The sequence below is a fragment of the Chionomys nivalis genome, chromosome 2 (assembly GCF_950005125.1).
Source record: "Chionomys nivalis chromosome 2, mChiNiv1.1, whole genome shotgun sequence".
Taxonomy (NCBI): Eukaryota; Metazoa; Chordata; class Mammalia; order Rodentia; family Cricetidae; genus Chionomys; species Chionomys nivalis.
Window position 1 is genome coordinate 125,580,261 of NC_080087.1, and position 17,177 is coordinate 125,597,437.

The window sequence follows — 17,177 nt, forward strand, 5'->3', positions numbered from 1 at the left end:
CCCACCACATCAGTTTTAGACTTTCTTGCTTGAATTTAAGTACACTTATAATTAAATTTATATTCTTGGACAACTTAAACTTGAAGTTTTATTTATGTTCAAATCCAAATACCTGGCATTTTCTCCAATGTTTGTCTTAGGATGCACTATACACCATGAAATTTAGAAAATGGCTTCACAGGTTCCAAAATAGTGAGAAATGCAATCAGTACAAAAATTTGGTACTGTGTTATCTCCAACAGTCTCTTTATAAAATAACAATAAATAATATGGGTCACAACAAAGCTAGCTTGCAAGAACTCCAATTCCCCAGATGAGAAGCTACTCAATTCACCCATCCCTAGTACATTTTCACTTTAAGGTTTCAGAAAAACATACATGGCAGTGCTGCCCATATTGAACAGCCAGAAGCAGCTCTTAGAGGGCTCTTGCACTGAATGGCATGCCGGTGTGAAATGCTGGTGCCTTGTCCTAACCCCGTCTCAAAAGCTAATGCAGGGCATTCTTACCATTTTTGCAGACAGGACAACACTGTTCTGGTTCATAGATTGGGTTGACACACTCAGGAACTGCGCAGTCTGCTACAACACAGTGAACTTCATTGCTGGGCTCACAGCGACACCATTCACATGGAGAGGGCTAGGAACAAATCTCAGATTAGCCCCTTTTCTCCTATGACTTAATGCTTGCACATTCATATGCTGTCAGAAGACATTAGTGTTCATATTGACTTTAATTCCATCCACCACTCATGTGATCATTCTGCCCTCAAAGAAAGGCAACCTGTATACCTGAGTCAACATGAGGCACAGTTCAGGTCTCTGTGAATAAGAAATGAGTGGTTCTACACCACTGCCCAACTTTGCAGAGAACTTTGGACAGCAAAATTGCCATTTGGTTTCCAGATTCACTGTCTGCTTTACCTTCCTCTGGGAAAGAAGATATTAGAACGTATGAAATCAATTTTGCAATTGATCGTTTTTGCTTCCTAAGAAAGGTGAGTTTCTGGAAATGAGAAAATGATAAATGCATATCCTGACCCTTCTTGTACACTTGTTAAAGGCAACTTAAGCTTAAATGGCAGTTTTTCAGTGTGGATGCTATAAAAATTTATTTGGGATCCAAAAATCCAGATTTAGCCTCCTGGAATCATTTTTGAGTACCTTACCCATGCTTGCTTGCTTTGAGAAATGAACTAAAATCAATTGACTTAAAAAGCCACAATTTAAGCAAGAGTCAAAGACTCTAAAATGAAGGAAAAATAATTAAAATAATACAATGCTGAAAGGAATTTTCATCTCTACAATACTTACGTACCAAGAATGAATGGATTTTCAGTTTCTTTTCTATTAAATGCCAGTGACCTGTATAGATCCTAGCTCTACACTTCAAGAATCTTAGGTTTTGACCCCTAAAATGAAAGGTCTGCATTCTTAGAAAGTCATACATTGTCCACACTTTTCTAAACAAGCTATTTGCTCTCAGGAACTTCTGCCTCAAGCACGATCCTGTAATTCTATGCCTACAAACTGATCTAATGGAACCCTCTTATACTCTTCTGGGGCTACTGTCCAAAATTTTCATCTATTCTTCCTTTTCTTGTAGACTAGGCTGGCCTTGAACTCACAGAGATCCGCCTTTCTCTGCCTCCCAAGTGTTGGAAATAAAGGCACATGCCACCACCACCTGGCCTGTTCCTGGTTCTTTCAGAAGTAATTATCCAAGTAATTTGGGTAATCAATGTTCCCTGTCTCAAGTAGTTTGAGTGAGGTAGAAACCAGTGCAATGCTTATTTTAAAAACTCATTTAATCTCCATTTTTTTGCTTGAAGAATGATAGCCCACTCTAATTGTCTTAGTCTTTGGATTAGAGGATTAGTTAATAGAAGCTGTGATAAAATAATGCTATGTTTAAGTGTGACAGATTGGTTTATTGAAAATAACACACAAACTCTCTACCATTTAAGTTTATGCTTTGTAGAATAATCCATCACCTTATCCCATGCTTTGTCATGAACTTGAACTTTATTGTTTATTACTATATTAAGAAATTGTATATTATCAGTTTTCTCATTTCTGTTATACTCCAAGAAAGGAATTTTTAAAATTATCATCTCATAGATGACTGAATCAGTTGGCAGAGGTTTAACAGTTTTCTAGGTCCTATGAATAAGCAAAGGGCAGAGATTTGAAAGTAGGAATGTGACCAAATTCCATCCTGTTGTTTGACAACAAGAAACACCATCCATTATGACCTCATTTGAATAACTGATATCCAGTAATCTTCGTACTTGCCCACATAGACCAGGTCCAGAGTAATTACCACTAACATTGGGGAATTGGTTTATGGAGGATATGTACTTCTTGTTGAGAAATTTACTAATTCCTGCAGTTAGTATATGAAAGTTATTGTGGGAATTTATCAGTGAAAATATGAGCTGTAATATTAGGGGGCATTTATTTAGTCTTATGGCTTGTGTTAGAGAAGATTTGGTATCCTTACATTTTGAAGTCTGGAATTATGCTTGGTGGAGTCTTAGAGCAACTAACAAAGACAGACAGCAATACATGGTGGATATGTGTGCAGAAGCCTGCTTTGGAATCCCAAAAAATGTTCTTAGGGAGAACTGATACGGAAATGATTGGTGATGAAAGCATGCTAGAGATTTTGAAAGGGTGTTGAGAAATAAAACAAATTAAGAAGACAAAATTATCTTCCTAATTCTCAGTATCTCATAGTTATCCTTGAACTTGGCTTATTTATGCTCTATGGTTATCTCTTTCTGGCCGTAAATCTTTAATAGTCATGTTAATTCTTTTTTTATTGTATTAATTTGTTCTTTCAAATTATCTTTCCTTGAGACATTATCCCATCATTTCCCACCATATCCATCTTCTGGACTCAATGTGGCTAGCATGTGTATCCCAGTCCAGTTTTCAGACTGGATCCCAAACAGTCTGAGGAGTCCTGCCTACATCCTCCCTCTCCTTTATTTCTTCAAGCATTAAACTCCTGGCTCTCAGCATTTGGTCAAATTCCACCCACTGACCTCCTAGAGAGGCCCATTCCTGACCTTGCCAGCCTTGCCAAGTCTTACTGGTTTTGATGACATTGCTGTTCTCTTTCTCAATTTGACATCTCTATGACCTCTGTCTTCCTTTGTATTTTTGAACAGAACTTTTTAGACAGTGGAAAGTTAGTAGAAGCAACCACTTAGCTTCTTCTCTGGTATTAAGTTCAGATTTTTAAAAGCCTGCCCACCTTATAGTGTAAAACTGCAAGGTTTGGTATTTGTGATAAAGCTTTCCATCTTAAGCACCAAGCTGGTACCAATTTCCCTTTATTGGATCCTTCAACGCAAAAACTACAGATTAAACCTAAAAATGTTCCCATAAAATCAAAGATTAAGGAATAAAGCTGTCTTTGGAGGAACAGAGAGTGCTGAAATAAGTAGATGGGAAAATAGTCTTACTAGTTTTTTCTGCCTTTTTCAAAATAAGAAGTTGTGGAGCTATGTGGTTTTGTGAGCCAGATATTAGGGGAGGCAGATGATGAAGTGACACCATTCTAACATTTTACTTCTCCTTTTGAAGAAATCTCCCAAAATGCTTCACTTCTAAGCAATATTTTGAAAACATTGTAATATTTGATACATTTACATTTTCATAAAAATATTTGTAGTTATGATTACAACTAATGTTTACTTGCTAAAGTTCATATTAAGTGGCATGAGTACAATATACATCTTATAAATCTATTACATCTCTAACTATGTGGCTTGGAACGGCTAATGTGGAACTATAAGCGGGGACTATAGAGATGACCTGTAATTCCCATTGTCGCTGAATACATTGCATCTGCCCCAGTTGGCCCTAGATTACAAATGCTTCATTCCCAAACTCACATATGAGGATGTGTATATATTAGATGAATGTGATTGGATAAAGTAGCCAGTGACTTAAGTATTGGCTTAGATAACTAGAAGGTAAACTTTCTTCCTTGGTAGTAGAATGGGAAACATGGGAAGAAACCTCTGGTTAAAAATGGTTAGCTTCCAGAGACCTCGTAGCTGAAATTGAACTGCAAAGTCATCATGATCTGAAAATGTTGGAGAAAAGAGATGGACTGGAATCCTGGAAACAGTGTCATGGATACTTGTGACATTTTAAATTGGTAATAGCCTGGGAACCAGAAACTTAAGTTACTGGAATAACAAAATAATTTTAGAAAATTGTCAAATATTTTCTTTCTGAGAATGTAGGAGTTAATATGATCATCCCTAAGGGTTAAGGTCCGATAACACGAATACGGTTTTACATATTTGGTTAGAACTGTCCAGGTGTTTATAGAAATGTACAATTGTTTTGCCTGAGACACATTCTCCCACATTTGAGGAAAGTCTGGATATGAGAAATATATGACAATCAAGTCATCAGGACTTAGGGGTGTCTGTCGGTGACATTGTTTCAAATATCCAGGAAGAAATACTCACTGTCAGTAAGGCTTGCCATACAAATTCCAATCAGAAAGTTACAAGAAGCAGATGGCCAACCTCATATTTTCTGTCACCTATGGTGTCTCTTTAAAAGCCCCCTTTCGTTCATGAAATTATTTTACTGGTTTTTGAACATTTTTCATTTTTTCTTGTCTATTGCTTTCATACATTTTAAATTACTTATAATACATTGTTTGGCTCTGAATCCTCAGCACCTAAAGATGTCTTAGCATAGACGATAAATATTTAACAAAATCTGCAACCATTTGTGCAGAATCTGTGTTTTCTCATACGCTGAGTCACACCTCTAGCAGCTTTGTCTGTGCTCATGATGTGTGGAAAGGGTTTTGACTCAATGGAATGTTCACATTTTATTTAAATATCATAAAGCACACTTTGAGGGAATGGATTCCTGACTATGAGTCATGAAATAACTATTTGGGTTCCAGTATGCTGTCTCTGAACATAAACTCACTCTGTAGAAGTAATTTTAAGTTTATAACATTCATTGTGCCGATCACAGGTAAGTCAATCCACAAGCAGTTCATCGACTAACTTATCTAGCAGCAGACGATTACAGACTTTTATTGCATTAGAAAATACTGTGCTAACTAAATTTAAGGCATGAGTATATGCAGTGGAATTACTTAAAGGATTGAGAAAAAGTTAGTCAAACCTGTAATATGTGCCTAGATGAATGGTGCACATTTATCACGTTAATTTTAGCGCAATGTAAAATACAATTTTAGCAAAAAGTCCTGATTTGAAACATGCTTTTTTTTTTTTTTTTTTTTTTTTGAAGAACAAAACACCTCCTGAGTATTCTGAGAAATAAAAACTTGATTCCAAGAAAGGTCTCTGAGAATGCTGATAGAAGCTGATGAGTGAAGGCAGGCATGGGCGGGATAGATTCTAGAGGCCAAGCATCGTTGCAATCACTAAAGCAGTGACTTTCTTTCTGACTGAGTGATATCAAGCTCCATGCAGTCAGGGTTGTTTCATTTCTTTGATCATGAGCAAAAGTTCAAGGAAATATAGCTCAACTCCCTTTTACAAAGCAATCCATTCGAGCAACTATTTAAAAATCTAATCCCAACAAATGAGAAGCGCCGCTTCGCGAAGCACTCTTCTTTTGGAGATAATTTATGGCATAAATTTTATCACTTTATGGAACAAGTCTCATTACTTCCAGTCTGGATGAGAAATTTGAAAGACTCTATTTCAAATTTGCTGATGCTTGTCAGGAATTTCGCTGTTCACTTCATTAAAATATACATTAGCTTACAAAGTGCAGGAGTAGTATAGAGTAGTTGGCATCCCTGGCCACTCCTGTCGATAGTGATTGGAATGCAGCAGATGCCACCAAATAATCATCAGACCTGACGGGTTTCAACCAAAACTCACAATCTTGTGAAAGATGACCCATAGCATTTGATTAAAATTCTCGTCTGTGTTTCTGATCTAATGATCTTCTGATGACCCCTCCAGTGAGCTGCCCTATTGACTGCAGTTTGGGGAACACTGAAGTTGAAACTCATCAAATTACAGAGATTCAGTTGGAATGTCTTTAAGAATATTAATACTTCTGAGGCAAATGAAAAACCTGGTACAAATCTGCATATCTACATATCAATATCTATTTATGCCTATATATATAATCTATATGTATATCCATTTATCTATGTACATTTATACATAGCTATATCTAGATATATATACATACATACATAAATATGCCTATATACCTGCATCTATATCTATATCTGTAGCTACACATATCTCTCATCTCTCTGTATGTTCAATGACAAATGTGTATGCATGTATCATTTGAATGATGGGTTAAGTAACACTAGTTTTGGCTCTTTTGAAGGAGTGTTTGATTTGAAAATGTATTATAGGATATTATCGCTTATGTGCTTATAAAAACACCTTACAATTTTGCTGAAAATAAAAGCATTTTATAAAAATGGTTGTGAAAAGTCTCTTGCTTATGCATTAATAATAAACCAGACAGCTAATAAACTATAATTTTGAAATGTGAAAATTCAAAACACTGTTTGCTTACTACAAGTAGCTATCAGCATGTATTATATGAAGTGTATAGTCATGACACTAGGAATGATTCATCTATCCTGCTCTTTATGAACGACAACCAAAAGCTAAGATTTAAACAGCTATATTTTGATATTTTAGCCATGTTTTCTCAGAATAATTACTGATATGATTAAAATGGAGAACTAAATTTCATTTTAATTTAATCAGAGCTTGAGGAAAATGTAAAAAGATCAGAAAATACATGAAAGGCCAATCTGAAAGTTTTAATTATCAAGGACAAAGAAGTTACTTTGTTTCGAAAAGTTGAGCATTATAATATGATGATAAGATTATTTTAAGCCGGGCGGTGGTGGCGCACGCCTTTAATCCCAGCACTCAGGAGGCAGAGACAGGCGGATCTCTGTGAGTTCGAGGCCAGCCTGGTCTACAAGAGCTAGTTCCAGGACAGGAACCAAAAGCTACGAAGAAACCCTGTCTCAAAAAAAAAAAAAAAAGTAAAAAAGATTATTTTAAATGTATATTGTTTCCTTGAAAGGGTTTCTTCTGAAAAACAGTAAACATTTTGTCATGTTTAAAAATATTTTATAATTTTTATAATATGATCAATGTATTTTAGTCATATTTACATACTCATTTCTTTTCCTACCCTACAGATCCACCCCAGCTTCTCCCCTACAACTTGCTGACATTAGTTTTAACAAAAAAAATTGCAGATAAACTCCAATTGTGACATATTTCATGCTGTCTTGATACCGCCTATCCTAATAAGTGATGTGTAGAACCGATGCATTTTTAAGCTCTCAAGAAATTCCATGACCAAAATTCAGCTTTTCCCAAAGGGAATAAATTCCAGAAAAACAAAACAAATATAGGCAAGGGAAGTGTCAGAGAATGCCCACTTAGTTGAACTCAGGTGTATTTTCTGGATAAGCAAAGTACACTTATCAACAAAACGTCAGGGAGGTTTTTTCTTGCCATTGTTCTTCTAGTTGCCGATAAAATCTTCAGACAAGAATCAGAAAATATGGAGAAAGGTCACAGTAAATATTTGTGAAGTATTCCACCGATACCTGTGAAGGGCTCTAGAAGGCGACATCAGGCAGTCCCTTCCCTACAAGCTAGGGGGAAGCTGCATTTGGTACAAGAAGATCCCATGACAATGTTCCTGGGAACATGTTCATCAGAGCGTGGTCATGAGGATGCCCCATGGACCACATATTTATGTCCCAGGGAAAATATACACAACTGCATAACTTCAAAGTGTTCCTGATGGCACCGGAAAGAAGAGACTACTGACATCAGCTGATGAGTAGTCTTCGGCAGGAACATTAAAAAAATCCCACAAATCACAACCTCAGAGAACTTAGACAACAATGAGGACACTAAAAGAGACATGCGTGGATCTAATCTACAGGGAAAGTAGAAAAAGACAAGATCTCCTGAGTAAATTGGGAGAATGGGAACCTTGGGAGAGGGTTGAAGGGGAGGGGAGAGGCAAGGAGGGGAACAGAGAAAAATGTAGAGCTCAATAAAAGTCAACAACAACAACAAAAAAATCCAAAGTAGTTATGGGTGAAAATGAGGTCATGAGAATTCTATACTCAAAGAGTCATATAAGAAACAAATAGCACCAATATAATTTTATAGAAATCATTGAAAGGAAGTAATGCTGCAAAGGAGAGAGCACGAGAATACAGGCAGCTAGCATTGCACGGCTGGGAAAGAATCCATGTTCTTCAGAGTCTACGAGATGGGACAAGCGCACATGTCGCACTAGGAAAGAAATAGGGAACACTTCCTAAGAACTCTGTGCCAGTGTCTCAGTTTTCTTGAGAAAAAGTATTTTAAAAATTGAGTTATTTTCTTCCTTTTTAATTTGGCAATAACATTGTATGTGGACGTGCTCTGGAAAGAAGTAATTAAAAGTTAATTATATTAAGTGCTTTATAATTGTTAATACCAAAATATATCATGGTTCCAATTGAAAGGTCAAACGACTTCCTCCTGAACTTTATAGTTTATTATTTTATAGTTAGCTCATAGCTTACCCGGTTCTAAAACAAATATATTGGGATGGTTTACGGGCAATAAAACCAAAGTATATTTTAATTAACGAATTTCCTGACAGTCTTCCGTGTGTTAGCATATGACTTGGTACTTGTGTTGTTGCTTGTGCTGTCTGCAGTGGGAATGGTTGTATGATAACGTAGGAAGAGGACATCTGGAAGAGAAGTTCTGCCATCAACTTCCCTGGTGTGTACCTTCGTCAGATTAACCTTCTTCAGCGTGGGCTTTCTCATTTTTAAAGAAGCAAGTGATAAATATATGCTCTTTTAAAAACGTTACATTTTATTACCTTTTATTTGTATCTTTTGTGTGAGTTTTGTGGAGCGCATATGCCACAGAATACGTATAGGAATAAGAGTTTTTTCCCTTACCCTTAACAGTGCTTTAATTTTCTCACTGGGCTGTTCCAAGGGAGTAATGCTTTCTGTGGAAAAACAGGCCGTCTACGTGACTTTGGACTTGTCTTCGTCATAGCCCCACCTGACAGTAGCTTTCCCTCTCCCACTCCTCATGTAATGATTTTAAATGCCTTTGAGTTTCCCAAGGAAGTGTAGTGCTCATAGGTCATTTAATTAAATCATGACATTCTTGCTTTCATTATGAATTCTTTGAAATGTTTAATTTCTAAAAATAGTATTGCTCAGAGTTTTGAAAGCTATCCAAACATTTTGCAGACTCTTACATGTGGCAATGTTTGCATTCAAAGAGTAAGTAGATTGAGAATGGTGTTGGGTGACACTTTTAGACAGTTAAATAAATCCCAATTTACAGATAAAATTTCAGTCCTTCATCAGATTCATCGTAAATATAGATTTTTGAAAAATAACAATAACTTTGGTTCACAATTTTTGGAGTCTTGATTTTCATATCTTCCAGTTTTAGTGGGAATGTCCCAGAGTCTTATTAACAAAAGGAATATTCTTCATGATTGTCTTTTTCTCCTTAATGAAGCTTTCTAAATTTCAGGAGTCAAAGGTTTGCTATTTTAGCAGGAGTTTATTTTTAATGCTGGAGGAAAATTAAAGTTAGACTGAACAATTTTGTTTCCCTGTCATACTTAGGGTGAGGCATTGAAGCCCGTATACAGCAGAGTGTCAGAGTAGTTATTCAGTGTTGTTGATAATTTTATTTTTAATACATCTTTAAATACGCATATAACACATGTATGTGACATGTATGCATTATCTGTATGTGCAAGTGTGTGCATGTCAGGGGACAACTTCAAGAGCTGGATCTTGCCTTCCTCCTTGTTTGAAGCAGTGTCTCTTGTCCTGTATGCCAGGCTAGCCTGCCTGTCGGGAATTTTCTTGTTTCCACTACCTGTTTTCACCTTAGGAGTAACTTGGATTAGAGACACATGCTACTGTACCCAGCTGTTATATAGGTTCTGGGGATTTGAACGCATGACTTTACAGTTGTGTGGCAACTGTACTGAATTATCTCACCAGCTCCAATAGAAAAAAATTTAAAATCAAAATTTGCAAAGACAACCTTGCTTAGCCATTACTGCCTTCCAAGTGTAGTAAGTCTTTGCTTTCAAGAGATGGTCTACAAGAGCTAGTTCCAGGACATACTCCAAAACCACAGAGAAACCCTGTCTCAAAAAACCAAAAAAAAAAAAAAAAAGAGATGAGAATATTCTTGTAAGCATCCTGACAGTGGGAGTTTTAAACTGAAACCAATTGGGAAACAATTTCCTCATGTGGCCTATATTGCTTTCTGTGAAAAAGATATGAGAATAAAGAGTGAATGACTCATAATTGAATAGTCAGCAATAAAGGACACACACACCTACATGCATGCACACACGCACATTGAGGTGAAAACCAAATGCTCTCAGCTATATTTCTTGCAAAATGTCTTACAAGGAACTCACCAGACTGATCAGGTGTACACATAAATCCGATTGTTGTTGTTTGTGTTTATGTTAATTTTGCTAATTTCTCCTACACGTGCCCTTGGGTGACTCTCTCACTTGCTCCCAATCTCACTTGGCTGCCTCACCAGATCATCACACAGGAGCTGGCTGGTCTCACATTCCCTTCCTGTTTCTGTCACTCTGGACCCTAGTCCTCTGACCACTTTTGTTGATTTGTTTCTCTCTGGTCATCCCTCTTCCTTTTCTTCATTAACTCTTCAGTTTTTCTTAAATTCTTTCAGTACCTGGACATTTCTGCTCAAGCTATTTTCCTTCAACTTTCAAACATAATCTCTCGTTCTTTATTCAAATTCTTATAGCAACCATAAAAAAGCAACCCCATCAGCAGCCTTTCTAACTGTAGACCTTGTGATGGTGAATGTGATGCCTTCTCTATTTTGTTACATTGCTCCACCTTAGTGAAATCAGAGGGTTGGTTATGACAACTAATTTTGAAAAAGTCTATAATGGACTAATACCCACACAGATTATTTACACACCTTTGCTTATAGCACATTACTAAATGTATATTGCATTATATTAAAATAAAACATTTAAGTTGTTTTACAATTAAAGGGCAATGCAAGGGAATAAAAAGATGGACCTTTTATAAACTTTGCTTCATTTTATATGATAATAAATGAAATTATAATTGGATGTCAATGAAATTGGAATTAACTATACAAAGAAATACAGTTTAATGTGTCGGTTAAGCACATACAGTAAATAGGAAAATCTGTATGTCTTTTTAAATTTTTATGTTTGAAAAGTGAAACTTTTGTTTACTCTCAGGTGAAACAGAATCCATCACTATTGGCCCCAAGACTGCAGATTGTAGTTATGTGATAACAGAGCAATTTGAAGGAAATAGAAAGGGGAAAGTAACAAGCCTGGATCATCAACCAACAACTTTCCCTTTAGAGGGCTATAATGTTTTGGGATACCTCAAAAGGAACCACAGATAGCATATAAATGACTAAGCATGGCTGTTTCCAATAAAACATAGTGTGGAGCATATCTGGTCATGGGCTGTACTGTACTAAGTCTGGTCTAAGATAATTATTAATGCAGAACTGGCATTATTACTATTAACCTTATCTTGAAAAGTCACTTCTTATCTGAGCTATTATGTGCAATACAGATTTATAAATTATACCATAAGTAATCATACAGACATAATTTTGGTAATTCCAAAAGAAAGAAGAGGTTATCACAGATAGACCAGTTTTTCTTCATTAATTGCTTCTCTGTGTTGAGCAAAAGAGTTAGACTATCTGAAATAATTAGCAAGGCATTTCCTAATTTGTAGTTGAAGTTGTATGAACTTTAAGATGTTAATAGATGAGAAAAAATGTGTTCCACTGTCCTACAGGTGTGGTATTTTGGATTAAATAGTGGGTTGGTAGCAATGGTGGTAAAAACATCGTGGGCCTATATGAATCATTTGTTGTGTGTCAAGTGAGATCTCCTGTGATCTTTATTTTGGTACACATGAACATTGAGTCAGAAAGAGAAGGAATGTGTGCCTAAGTCACCTGGCAACTCAGTGGTAGAATCTGCTTTAAAATCCATTTTCAACTGACTGTTGAGTTCTTACCAGTTGAGAGGTCTGCACTAGCTTTCCAGCAGACCTTTTAAAGACAGTCTATTTTACCTCAGTAGTCCATTGCACACTGGGCGTTTCCAAAGGGTCTTTCAAGATGCATCATTTCTCTGACTTCAGGAGACATATGGGAAATATTGGAAACTGTTACTAAGAGTTCCACAAGAGCTGATAACAAGATAGTCTGTGAAAGTCCCCATTATTAAAAGGGTACTCAAAGCCAGGACATCTGAATAATCTGGGAAGTTTCAGTATCACTTCTGAGATTTAAACAACTTAAAAATCAAGAGAAAAGTCGAAGAAGTCAAGGAGTTTAAATGTCTGCCCCATATCATCCTAAGGGACTAACTGACTCTACTGACAGGAACCACGTGGACTAGGGTCAGCTCAGTGGCAATCCGTCTCTAGCACTAGAGAGCTACAGGCTTCTGTGTGCTCTGACAGACCTCTTTCAAAAGTCATTCCTCCCATCTAGTGCGAGCCAGAGCTTTGCTCCATGAAAAGAACAACACCTTTTCGTCCCCATTTGGTTCTGGGTCGAAAAATTATCAAAATATATTTCAAGAGCACTTATTTTAATTTTGTTGTTATTTCCTGATATAAAATTGGATAATTTAAAAGTATAAATAGAGCCTAATATATATGTAGATATTAAAAATATATTTAAATATTTTAAGTAGTAACATATTTAAACATTAAATCTAATACATACACAAATATTTATTCAATTTTAATTTGGTCTAGTTACAGAAGTTTTCATTTTTAGAACAGAGACTTCCCTTTTCTCACAGCCTTTGCAAACTTAGGCTTGTTTCACAAGTGTGTTCAGACTAAATCAGAGATGGATTTTGGATGTACCAATATCTTACTGTTCTCGTGTACTTGTAACTCTGCGTTGCTGTGGTGACAAGCCTTGAAATCACACTTCCATAAACAACTGGCTGAAATAAATCTTTGCATACAACATAATTATTGGAAAAGATACGCATATTGGCTTGAATTTTCTTATTAAACGTGAAGGTAGGGAAATGTGACAAAAAGACCACAGAAAAGTGCTATATTAATGTTGCTTTTGCAACTAATGAGCTGTGGCTTTGTTCATTTCCATGAAGTTTTGGTTAGTCTTTGTGTTATCATTTCTTCAAAAAGTGGGTCAACAAACTATGTGTTTTTTTTTATGAAACAAAAGTTCTAGGATCAGAATACATATATATACACACACACACACACATATAATACAGTACATACACATCTACACACACGTGTGTATGTATATATATGTATGTGTATATATGTATACGTACAATTTAACATATATACCATAAAACTTCAATTTTTATAAAAAATTATGTAAGTTCAAAAAATAGAGTAAGATGTCTGGTAGAGAAATTATTTTAAAACTCAAACCCAAATATTTTTTAATAAGAGAAGTACTTTTTTGCATGCATTTGTGTGTGCTGAGTATGATATGTATATATGTTTTTTTTTTATGTGTAGTATGTATGTAGACGCCTGAAGTTAACATCAGGAGTCTTCCTGGATTGTTCTTCATTTTATTCCTTGAGGAAAAAGTCTCTTAGTTGAACCCATAACTCTTCTATATTGCTAATTTCGGTAGCTAAAGTACTCTCATGATCCCCTGTCCTAGCGTCCTACATGTTGGCATTTTGGTTAGACCACTACACCCACCCAGAGTTTCCATGGGTTCTCTGGTCCGCACTCCTATCTTTAGAGTTACTCTGTTGGCATTTTAGCCACTAAGTCATCTTCCCATCCCTCTTTTCCCCTAGGCAGGGTCTCAGGCATCCCAGACTGGCTTCAAACTGACTATGTCCACGAGGATGACCTTTAATTCCTGATTCTCCTGTTTCTGCCTTCTAAATACTGGGATTACAGGCACACATCACCATGCCTGATTATAAGATTATAATGCTTTTTGAATTGTCATTAAGAAATTGATATGCAATATTATATCTTTCAACTAATTGAAAGTGTTTATCGTTAACAGACATATATAATGACATTTTTATTTTGATTCTATAGACAGATCAAGAAGACTTCATGGTCAGGTGGAATAATGTGGAGAAAATAACGAGTTTCACTCAGTGCACTTTGTACCTTTTAGACAACTTCCTACCAGCATGGAATAAGGTCATCTGAAATCTTTTAAAGGATGTGAATGGCTTTCTTAGTCCCTTTAGCAGTTTTTTTTTTCATTCTTTTCATGATGTCATTAAACCCATATGAAGATAACTTTATTGTGATGTGCTTTATGGCGTACTAGAGACAAGCGGAGCAACAATAGAGGTGTGTCAGAATAAAATTACTGATGCTAATCATCAGTGATGATAAAGTCCAAAGTGCAGACTTTAGACTAAGCAGGTTCTCAATTAATAAGAGCTATTGTTTGAGACAGCAAGCCCAATGAAATCTCCATCTGCTCCTGCTGGTTTGCCTCAAGCCTTTGCTCAAGATCTAGACAAGCAAAAATAAAAAACACACTGATAGGTTTTTCTTTGCTGTCTTTCATAAAACACACTTTACTGCCTGGTAGATAAATCAAGGAGCAGGGAAACAGAATGAAATTTTAAAAATGTGGTCGGCACCTTAAGAAGTAGAAATAAAAGATTCACCTTATCTTCAAGTAGAAATATCTCATATCAGGTAAGAACACATCTGCATGCACACATGCGTGCACACACACACACACACACTAATGTGTGTATGCAGCAATTTCAATGAAGACTACATAGAATATGTATATTAATCTGAAAAATTAGAACAAAATGTGTAGGCTTAAGAGGAAATAAGACATAGGAAAGAGAAGAATATGTCAAATCTCTTGCACTGTTTTGGCAAGTAAAACGCAATTAAAAAATAGGCAAACTTAATATACGCAACTGGACTTTGAATCTGTAAGAGCAGTTACCAGGTAGACATTCTCTCGTCTTTTGAGCTGCTGTTTTATTAATCAGAACTGGGCAGTGATGACTGCAGACTTCTCAAGGCTGACCCCAGTAAGCTACTTACAGTCATATACTCTGCAAATCTCAGAAGTGGCTACAAATCAAACACCAGCCTCCCCGTGTGCACAGGGCACAGACATCCCGTCACAAATCTCTGAAGTCATACTTATCACACAGTTACGACCATTAATAGTAACATTTTCCAGTAGGAAGGACAGTAGTGAATTTAACTGGGTGAGCAGAGAAGCTGTCATGCCCTCTACCTGCACACTACCCGCCTGCACTCCAGAGGACTATATTCCAAAAACAAAGACAAGACGATGGATTCTCACTGGAAAGGGGATATTTTTACACACCTAAAAATCATGTCTTCATAAAAGTCTATTCTCCTGTTTTGGGAATTTGTAAGAACCTTTTTTGTAAAAAAAAAAAAAAAAAAAAAAAAAAAAAAAAAAAAAAAAAAAAAAAAAATCTGATCTCTTTCCTAGCCTTAGCATATTTTGTGAAACGAACAACAGACAGAAAATGCTAAGCACATTTCCATAAGAAAAACAGGCACAATTAATTCCATAAGACCATTTTCATAAAATTTTCTTTAATCTCTGAATTTGGTCAGGGACTATAAAGAATTGAGTAGAAGGTCTGTAATTACAAAGACACACATCCTTGGTGCACAGGCTATTCTGCCTCTGAAGCCATGCTGTGGGGAGGCAGCTTCAAAGACTCACTCTGTTATCTGTAGTAACTAGAGAGGAAGAGCTATTCCTTAACTCTCTTGAAGACAATATTCATGCTCAAAGGCCAGGTATATCCTGCAAATCAAAGTGCTCCTTAGCTCCCGTGCCATTCGTAGGAGCTGGTTGGTACGAGATGAATTGAGTTTTAAGGCTGCACCAATCAGATCCCTCAGCAACATTTTCCCTCAGCTTTAGTTTGCCCTCCTCTTTAACAAACTTGGTCCTTAGATCCCCAAACATGCTGCCCCCATTCTTTCTCCATATTAAAAAATAACATGGCAACAAACACATCCCTCAAATTAAATTTGAAAAAAATACTTCCCATTTAAATATTTTAATAGCTGGAATGTTATAAATTAGGCATTCATGATGGGCTACTAGTTAATGACAGAACTGGAATCTGTATCTCCTTGTGAATATACCCATTGACAAGCTAGGACAATTCAAAACTCAACTGGCATCCACATTTTTATTTTAATAGATGTGATGATTTGGTAAGATATTCTGAGTGTTGAATAACTTTATTACCTCTGATTAATTCATCAGGGTTTAAAAATTAAGTGCAAAATTCAGGGAAAAAACAAGACAGGTTGCCATAGCATGATAAGTAGTTTTGTTGCTGTTGTTGTTGTTGAAGCTTAACAACAGGTATAAAATGTATACCAGAGAAAATGTTTATACTAAAATCATAGCAATAGGAGGTAGGTCTTATCAATTGTCTTGTCCACTAATAGGAATAGTACAAAAGTAACTCCCAACAGGGAAGGAAGAACCTGGGACAAACTGAATCCTGAATTTGGGGCACTGAGTGTTGACTGCAGAGAATCACTTCAAAGTAAACCAGGCTATGCTAAAGCTGACAGCTCTTTCAGCTGCATGTGGTCTAACCTTCGGTGTATGACCTGAAACTAAATTAGTAAAAGTTTTAAAGAATAAAGACATATCCTCAAAGGCTAAATCTAGAGAGTGAGAGTTATAAAAAATACTGTGCAAAATAAGAAATGGTCTCTCTTTTGGGCCATGGAGAATAAGGTGGTAAAGCATGGAGCTGAAACAGATCTCTACGCTTCCACTCAGTGTGTCCATCCACCATTATCTAAGCTGTCATAACTTATTACTTAACAACTTTGTTTATTAAAAGTGGGTTCTGATTCCTTATTGGTTGAGTACACATGAAAACAAAAGATGAGAGAACCGGCTATGCAGTGACCTTCATCCCAGTACAATGTTAACAGACCACTGGGGAATTTAGAGTTCTCCACAGAGTAGAGAGGAATCTACTCATCAATCACTAGAAGAGGTTCTCACAGCCTTTACAAAGAGCATGGCTCTTCCC

General features: G+C 36.3%; 1 protein-coding gene across 1 annotated transcript in view; it reads right to left on the minus strand.

Annotated features, from left to right (window-relative positions):
• Vwc2l (von Willebrand factor C domain containing 2 like) overlaps positions 1–17,177 on the minus strand; it is a 153,324-nt gene that overhangs the window by 128,173 nt on the left and 7,974 nt on the right. Inside the window, exon 3 of the mRNA XM_057762203.1 lies at positions 510–639. Coding sequence (XP_057618186.1) covers positions 510–639 — 130 coding nt within the window. The remainder of the gene's footprint in view (positions 1–509; positions 640–17,177) is intronic.